The 9491-nt window shown below is 45.5% G+C and overlaps 1 protein-coding gene across 1 annotated transcript; it reads right to left on the bottom strand.

Annotated features, from left to right (window-relative positions):
* Positions 1-265: 265 nt before the first annotated feature.
* F4817DRAFT_240111 (uncharacterized protein) lies at positions 266-3453 on the bottom strand. Its single transcript, XM_049299014.1, has 4 exons — positions 2797-3453; positions 2388-2736; positions 2320-2327; positions 266-1674 (listed from the first exon to the last, which is right to left on the bottom strand). Exons 1-4 carry the CDS (start codon positions 3008-3010, stop codon positions 458-460), a joined length of 1788 nt encoding a protein of 595 aa, XP_049162447.1. The 5' UTR covers positions 3011-3453; the 3' UTR covers positions 266-457.
* Positions 3454-9491: the final 6038 nt, after the last annotated feature.

Below are 9491 nucleotides of genomic sequence, written 5' to 3'. Positions count from 1 at the left end.
CGGTTTGTGACGAAACAAGAGCCTCAAACGCCGTACCTGAGGAAAAAACAATTCGATATGCGATTGGAAACATGATTAGGTACCCAACTCATCCAAGGCGACGGGATCGGTAAAATAAGAGCAAACTCAAATCCGGACGACTCGATCGAGGCAATAAAACGGCTAAGTGGGATCATGCTCATATTAAAACGGTCCTAGAAAGCAGACGCCGTGTAATAGCGGGAGTATGATATATAGATGGAAAGATGCATTATGTTGTACATGGTATCTCCTGCGCGACTGAAAACGACGGATGCGCGATATGGGTATAGTTTACAATTCGAGTGCGAATGGGGGGTGTAGTATCAAACATTAACCTAGAGGATAGGCGCCAAAGGCATCCAGCCTACGAAAGAGACCGGAACTACCTAGAGACGAGACATGGAAGGATTCATGGCGTCCGAGTATTAATCAACCACTACCGACCTCGTCGCGATGGGTCGGGCTTTTCTATTAATCCGCCAATGTCGACACGGCTTGAACGATCATCTCGCTGCCAACTGGACGGTTCTCCTGAGGGGCCAGCTTGACTCTGGCCACGGATAGGAGGTAGCTGATATTCGACTTGCTGGGGAGGCCTAACGATGGGAAGCTCGCTCCTTGGGATATGGTGAGAAGGGCCGGCGGGGGGGTCGATTCGCGAGGGGATGGAAGCGGAATAAGAGGAAGCGTTCGGACTGATGCCGGGGGTAAGACCCGAGGCTATAGGTGCAGGCGTTGGTGGTTGACGTGGTGTGTAAGCACCCTCGCGAGACGATTCCCCGTATCGAGGGCGTATAGAGTCGAAGGAACCCGAAATCGGAGTCAACTGAGCATATGACTGTTGGAATGAATATTGAAAATCCCGGGCGTGAGGAGAGGGCGATGGGTGGGGGAACGGCTGGGCTGGGCGGTTTAACAGGAGCAATACGACGAAGTATATCGAGTCCTCCTTCGCTAGTCCGACGCGGATTGGGTAGGGTCGTAACTGTCCGTCTCCCCCGACAAAGTTGAAGAAATCATGACGATCCAGTTGGAACCTCGATATCGACTCTGGGCTAAATGGTAGCGCCTGTATCACTCTCGCGGCCTCTTCTTTTCCGAAAATTGGCGGCAGATAATTCGGTTCCTTTTTCCCCTGCTCGTCCTGTAGAGACCTCTGGAGCGCAAAAACTCTATCACGCTCTCCTGGATTGACGACATCTAACAACCTTCGACCCATGACTGATCGAACACCTACTGCTTCCATAAAGGTTCCCGACGCCCCCATAATCTCCAAATCTGTCGTCAAAAACGCCACTGGCTCATGTGCACGAGGGGGTATGGAAATGGGCGCGGGAAAGATGTTTGCGTCTGAAGTCGATCCACGCTCGATAAATCTAGGCGGAATGGGATCACCACTCGGTTGTGATTTTAACACTCTATAAGAATGGTTTCTTCGAAGAGGGTCTTCGTACGAGGCAGATACCGCGCTAATCGGCGAATATAGTGAGACTGGTCGTCGTATTGCTGGATCACTTGGGTGAGGGAATCTCCCCGTATCGAATCGAGGTTGGTTGTCATCGCGTAATCGGGGTCGGCCGCGCTTTTTATGTTGGACATCAACACACGAGTCTTCTTTGCCGTTGCTCAGACACCGCGAACATGGCCGCTGGGCTATTATAAGCACATATGGTCAGCTTTATACCACCATTCCACGACATGTAAGCGCATATAAAATAAAGAAATGAGATTCCCCCGGACCCGAATTGGAACATGGGAAATATGCCCTCCACGAACAATCCACTATGTAGGATGCGGTTTTGGGAGGGATGTTGAAACGCCTAATCGGGTTGGAAGAGCTGCATCCTGGAGTTTCATGGTTGTGACATATTCATCATGGTACTAGGGTTTGATGATGGCGGTATGCAACTCCCCATTATAGGAATTGTCCCGCCCTTTTTGCTGCGCCTAGCTATCTCGGTGCCTTCGCTACCTACACCAGTCTCCTTACTGAGCCCCGGTGTATAAAGCGAATCGTTGGTCGTTTTACTGACTTATTGACGTTATGTCTGCTGGAAAGGGCAAAAATCCGGGATTCAAAGCGGGATTCGTTTTTTCCCTTCGAAGTAAAGCCTGTTTACCCGCTGCCATAGCCATGAATGCAAGGGATCCCTCATAGCTTACCATCCAAAGGACGGATTTAGTTGATCGATACTATGCTTATAGTGCTCATTTTCGTGGCTTTCCCTCCAGGGCTACCTCGAGCATATAACCGACAACGGAGAAATAACGTGTGAATAAACGGAGTTCAATACATACCATCACATCTAACAACAGTTAGTATATAGAAGTCTATTAGAGCGGAGGGATCAAATTCTCTACAGTACCTTAAATGTGCTCTTTTGCAGGGCACGCAAGCTGAAGCCACGTGCCCCTTAGTTTTCCGCTGGGATTTCGGAGAGGCGTAAGGCGGGTTCTCGGCGCCTTGCGGATTACTCGGCATCGGATAGGATGACGGTCCTATATTTGGTCCAACTACAGGAGGAAGCGAGTACTGAGCCTGGGGAACCATCGGGCCTGGTTGTTGTGTGTAGGAAATAGGTCTTCCCATCGTGTCCTCCGGGCGGTGATATGGATATGGCATTCGCTCCGGAGCCTCTGGGGGGTATGGTCTGGTGGAACTGGTTGTAGGGGGTAGTAAGGACGGTTGCGGTGGTGCTGCTCGATACTCGCCTCCTGGAACCGTTGAGCTTGGACGGTACGCATCATGACTAATGGGCTGGAAGCTTCCCTGACCTCGATCACCGACCTCTGGGTATGATTTGGGCGGGAGTGGTGGTGGAGACCCTGACATGGGCGGAGAGGGATACGCCCTTGTGCTGCTAAGAGCACAATCCGTCTCTGCTCTGGCCCAGGACAGGTCTAGAGAGAAGTTCGCCAGATTCAATAAGCCTCGGCGCTGGCCGAGCGGATGGTTTGACTGCTCAGCACGATAAATAAGAGTTTGCATGGATGCAGCCGGGGGAGAGTACACGACAGGACCGTGAGCCCCCAACGTCTTCGTCTCCTTCCAAGCGGCGGCCTGACACCTTCGCTAGGAGTATGGAAATACCGTTTAGATATGGTTCCGGCGATTCTCGACAAATATCATGCCCAGGCTTACTCGCAAATTCGGGGATGTCTTCAAAATCACTTCTTGGCCCGCGGATCGCACCAGTTGGTAAGCAACGCTTTTTTTTTTTCAAGTCCGTGAGTAGCAACCCAAGTTTGAGATCTTTCAAGAATTAGAAGGGTGGTTCTCAGCTCAGTTCTTTTCACTTCCGCAAGGAGTTTATTAGCTGGAAAGTTATACGGCCAAGGCAAGTCGAAGACCAGTTAGTAATGGCGACTCAGTCCTGACTCGTCCTGAATCGATGGCGCAAGTTAAAAGACAGCGTTGGACAAGCAAAATCGCCTGTGGTACTGGCTCAGTCAAGGTTAGAGAATCCAGTGATACGGCGCGCTGCGAAGTTGGTGGAAACCTAGGAGATGGGATGACGGGGAGCTGCAGCACAAGACACACGACCGGTCTCCTTGTAGCACCGTGAGATATAGCTCTTGGGTCTTGGAGGCCTGGGAGGCAACGTGCCGGCGGTAGCTGTGTCGGGCAGAGCTTGATGATGCCAACTTGTCGTCTCGAGATGGAGAAGCTCGACAACTTTTGGGTCTGGATAAGGTCGCGGGAGGCTTTTGTGCGACTTTAATATTAGAGATTGGGACAATTTAGGTACGAACCAGGGTACAAGCTCTTTTGGGGCGGCATACGAAAGTACAAAGCCAGTAGCTACACACGCGCCAGGCCTGCTTGGCAGTTCTTCGTTGACAAGCACTGGGAATGCGCTGGCACGGGCGCTGGGCTTAGGCTGGGATGTATTGTACTGTATGTACTGGGGGTGTATTTTCTATAGCAGGGAGTGGGCATGGAGAAAGAGACAGAGGGTAGTATGTAGAGAGACTTCTTGAAAGATCCCTGAAGCGTGTCGATGTGACGAGGCGAGTATGCAAGAGGCTAATAATAAGATATGTCCTCTGAAGAACAACAATGACAACGAGAAGGGGCATATGTACAGAAAGTACAAGTCACTGTACAAGTACTAGCCGGCTAATAAATGTGCTGAGAGTAAGGATGAAGATGGGTAGTAGTGCTAGATAGAGGTGGACCTGCTCGACAAGGTCGCCATGATGGTAAAATCCTAGTACTGTCCAGGGTCCCATGGGCGCTGTGGACCTGTCAGGGTAGACCCCGGCCTCAACGGGGAAGCATTGGTTGCTAATCATTGATCAGGGTTTTAAAGGGTAGCGGAGAGGGCTAACAAGCTAGCAACGGCCATGAACGAAATCCCCTATGTTCATCTTGTAACATCCCACGATGCTATCACAGACCATGCGATACAGTACAATTTATTGTACTTTGCATCCCCTGCGTGTCTTCCACCTTTTCCTTTCTTTTTGTCTTAACCCTGGCGATCTGAGAATTCCCCGCGAACAGCCATGATGTGACCTCGTCTGAGCGCCCTAAGATTGCTAAGAAATGCGCAACGGAAATAATGAGACAGATTTTCCAAACATGAGTCTTTAATTGGCTAGGGTTTATCGAGATTCGAGGGACTAAGAGACGAAGGGGTAGAGTTCTACATACAGTACTTAAGGGGGGTGTATTGCTCAACGGCTTTTAGGAGGGGGTGTGCGTTTCTGATTGCCGGCCCACGACCTAGCAGGCCGACCTACTGCTACTATCTCTGACCTCATATAGCCCCTAGCAAGGGGAAACGAACGGTACGTTAAAAGTTCTCGCTAATAAGTCTGCCTCTAAGAGGGTAGGAGCGGGATGCAAGAGAAGCAGTTTAAGAAAATGCCCGGTTATGCAGTCTTTGCGCAGATATGTACTATGTAAGTTGGTATGCACGTAACTTTAATACACTGCAAGGGACCCTGATGACCTATTGAGAAGTTATTGTAGAGTTGTGTATTTTGTTGTGTTGTTGTAAATAAGTCGAATAAGACAAGATGGAATATCCAAGGCCGTAGCTCTAACAAAGACAAAGCAGTTGAAAGCAAATGAGAGTACGTACATGTTACTACTGCTAATTGAGGACCAACGTATGGGTGGGAAAATTGTACGTCGGCCAGCCAGTAAAAGAAGGTAGAAAAAAAGAACGGAATAAAATAATAATAATACTGACCAAATCGGCTTCCGGCGTCGAATGGCGAGTTAACTATTGGCCGGACGTTAATTTTGATTGGAGGAAGACGAGTCCAGAAGGTCCAACGTCCAGGCCTCAGCTCAATCAAATAGATTGACGAGTAGCATCTTACACGTGCATTATATGAAGATGATGTAATCCGTAAAAGAGGATAATAAGATCAGCGGGAAGATTCGACATCAGTATTCTTACTCAAAGACACCAAGGAAGTTTAAAATTTAGTCCGCGTAAAGATGATACCGTCTACGGCTTTTCATATTAGATACCTAACTTAGGTAGGTATTATCATATATGGTAAGATTAGACGTGTACGAATAATACATACTATAGCAGAGGAGGGGGGTTTGGGAGAATAATTCCAAAACTGGAATAGTTCCATACGGCGCAACGTTTTTAGGTTTTAAGGGCTTTAATTGGTTAAAATTTAGAAATAATAAATCTTAGACCTACTTTTAAAATCTTATTTTATAAAAACCGTTTTATAACCGTAAAACCATTTTATTTTATATAATTGTTTTTATTTTGAAAACAATTGCCCGATTTTTAACTTAAAAAAAAAAAAAAATTTATAAAAATTTTAAAAAAAAAAAAAAAATTTTTATAAAATTTTTTTAAATTTTTTTAAATTAAAATTTTACCTTTTCCGAAATAAAAATTATAAAGATTAAAATTAAATAAATTATATTTTAAAATAATTTAATAAAATTAACCATTTCGTTTTATTAGTTTAAATGTTTAAACTTTAAACCTTATTAATTAATTATAAAATTTACAATTATATAAACGTAAAAGCTATAAATTTAAAAATTAATTTTTTTTAATTTTTTTTAACTTTTTTAACTTTTATTTTATTTTTTTACGTAAAAATCATATAAAAATTACGTAAATAATAAAATCGTTTTATTTTATAAAATTATTTTACATTTTAAAATTATTCCACAATATTAAAATATATTAAGCTAATTCTGTTATTTCCATTATATGGTATAGTTTTTATATATGGAATAGTTTTATATTTATGGAACAGTTCTTTATACCCCCAGACCTCCGCTATAGTATATTAACAATATTAACAATTTTATTTATTACTAACGCTCTCTCCTATGAGGCTCTACTTTTAGACAAGCTATCAATTGCTCCCGGGAAAAGAAGCCATAACGTAAAGAGGTGGTATCCCGAGCTTTTAGTACGTAACCGTCACCGACTACCTAAGAACCCAGCCTTCGTGGAGCTAGCTAGAGAAAGTAGACGAAAAGTCAGATTCACAAATATAGTTACTATTAACCTGAACCTCACCGACCTCGACTCTCCCGCCTCTCACTTACATACGAAGCAGTACGTGGCAAGAAAGGAATTACGGTGTACGATAGTATATACAACATAACATCCTCCTGCTCCGTACGGAGATGGGTGAGTCTTGAATTTTTAATGGTGGATAATCTACGGCCGCAGAATAAAAACTCCCCCCGTGAGTAGTGTACAGTGGCATGGCAGCATGGGTCCGAATAATAGGGGAGGCTTGAGCGGAACCGGACTTTGAAGGGACTTGGCCGCGTGCCTAGCCGGCGGCAGTTCCTTAGCGGCGGCTCTACGATGATTGTCGCATCTGAGGTGGATGGATCTTATTTGAGGGATGTGATGAAGTCAAAATTTTGATTGTATTTCATTTCACCTCGTATTGTAAGCACATTTCTTCTAGATAATCAACTAGCAATCGACATGGGGAAATCTTGCAGGTACTACATACCAAGTTCTGGGTTTCGATCAATTCTGCATGGACCAAGCCAGGATTGGTCGAGGGGGACAAGGAAGGCCTGCCGAGTTCATGCATCGACATTTCAAAGTACAGATTATTGAAAAAAAAAAAAAAAAAAGTTTGTACGTAGCTGCATATACAGTAGGTACAGTACATACGATGATTCTCCATTTATTCTTAGCCTTGCATGGTGTTATTGTTCATTCTACACTGCATACGACTAGCCCTGAATAGAGTGAGATGACGAGACGTATATACGTAGTATATACTACATTACTATACTATTAGGTATCTACTAATGGGTGTGCCTAATCAAGCTGTTGGTTCAATGGCTGATCCTCGCTCACGCCGACCATAATATCGTGTCTTTTAACTTCTTATCTACCTGACTTTCTCGAGCCGTCCCCCCCTCACCCCTGCCCAGCAATGACGAACGTCAGAGCAGGGGTAGAGAGAAAAAAAGGACTATCGATCATGGTACATATGTATGTATGTACGTACGGCGCGATGCGAGGATCGACAGTCACATCGTCCGAGCTTTTAATGCCTTAGTATGTATGTGCTAGATGTCAACATGACGCCTCATTTCCCCAGAGACTTCTTCGATGAAGAAGAGCTAAGCATTCAAACTATCAAACTAAGAAAGCCCAGCCTTGAAAAAGGATTCAAGACCTGCGGTGATCGGCGTGGGGTTATGTGCGAGGTCACATCAATTTGGTATTAGTTTTACTCTACCCAGACCTAGTAGTGACATATGTGTGCTAGATAGAACCGGGTAAGCGTGTTGACGCATGATCCCGAAAGGGTAAAGAATACGGGCTCCATCGGCGACCTGGTACTTAAATAGTAGGAAAGTAAATGTAGTAGTTTATCTACGGGTGGCTTTTCTGAGCTCGCCGCTAATAATAAATAGATATGACTTTTCTCCAGACTATTCCGCATTGCGCAATTCGCAATTCGGCAGAGCCCGGTATCTGCCTCGACGTGCTCGACGGGTTCAACGGCAAGCCTCGTTTCTCGAAAAAAAGGGTATAGTAGTATCTTAATTAGAGGGGGCTAGTATCTCCTAAGCCTTTAGTCGTATACATAATCAATACAAATCTGGTCTAGAAATACCAAATGTGACGGTGTGATCCCGCTAACGACGACTATTGCGGTAGTTCCCTACCATGCAACGCATAACACATGGCAACTATGTATTATATACCACGAACATCATAATATATATCTTCTATTCTGTACTAGGCCAAGCGGGTAGTATTCAGCATTGGCCTCTCATATATGAATGCATAGTAATAACAGTTAGTCTACTTACATCTTAAGATAGGGCTGCTAATGAGATACTTACCGTCTGCGTACCAGATTGTGTACGAAGGCGGGTTGTGGCTGGGATGCGGCTGCTCAGATCCGGGTATGCCATGTGGTCATACAACGATACAACGGTCTCTTATATTGTGGCTTATTAGCTGTTGTACACCTGAGGCACTGGCCAGTTTGCCCAGACGGTTAGTTAATAAACTACAGATTACACGCTAACCGCGTTTCTGACGAGTTTGGATGCGTTTGGATGCGTTTGGATGTGTTGCCAACCAGTCAACATGGCCATCACGTTATCTCACCTCTCCTGCTCTTTAATTTGACCTCTCCTAGCTATGGTCAACATTACGGTCAACATTGGGAATATGTAGGTCGAAAAGTCGCGACCCTCAACAGACCATTACTACATCACTGCTACATTAATGATCATCGTCATTGCGCCTATCAATAGAGTTGCACTTTCATATCGCGTCCATTCTCCGGGGACCAGACTAACATTATGATAATTTGGCCCATTATGCCGGTGTATGCCTGTCCTTGCATCCCGGCCTGCCGTCTAGACGCGGTTGAGCTTATGGCCCATCAGCACCTTATGTATGTATCAGGCGTAGACTTCATAGCCCACCGCCTTATTTCGATAATAGCCAAGCATATACATGGGTACTTATAATACAATACAACACGCTACACGTACGAGATAACCTGGCGCGGTTGTCTGCCTACACAGCTACAGCAGGCTGGGCTTACAGAGATGGATGTAGGCAAATCTTTAGCAGCCGGGGTTCTTTGCGGTCCCGCAAAATTCCATGGTTGAACTTCGTCAATAATACAAGAAAGCTGAGCAGTTTGTCAAATCTATTACGACTCGTTTTCTTGGTCTACATAGTACTTAGTTTAGGGATTAACGCTTCCGGCCGATCCCCGCCATTGGCCTGAGCTCATCTTATAAGCGCCTGCGGATCTTTTACTTGGACGCCCGCGCCCACCAATCTGTAGGCCATTGTCTCAGACGTGGATGAAGCGTCGAGACGCCACCGGAACCATTATACGCGGAGGAATATGGCGCTTCGTGGATGCTCTGGCGCTCCCGGTCACAAGTGCTCTTTACCCAGTTCATCATAGTTTAGACTCATCATAGCTAAGACACTGGGGGAAGAAGTGGCATCTGAGGCCTC

This window comes from Daldinia loculata (assembly GCF_022478755.1).
Source record: "Daldinia loculata strain CBS 113971 unplaced genomic scaffold F4817scaffold_6, whole genome shotgun sequence".
In the NCBI taxonomy this organism is placed as follows: domain Eukaryota; kingdom Fungi; phylum Ascomycota; class Sordariomycetes; order Xylariales; family Hypoxylaceae; genus Daldinia; species Daldinia loculata.
This window is presented reverse-complemented; position numbering and strand designations above follow the sequence as displayed.

What these genes read in the sequence shown, in the direction of transcription:
- F4817DRAFT_240111 (XM_049299014.1), bottom strand. Translation starts at nt 3,010, where the DNA reads ATGCAAACTCTTATTTATCGTGCTGAGCAGTCAAACCATCCGCTCGGC. An exon ending in CCCAGAGGTCGGTGATCGAG is followed by an intron (nt 2,737 to 2,796) that starts GTCAGGGAAGCT and finishes CAACGGTTCCAG; the next exon opens with GAGGCGAGTATCGAGCAGCA.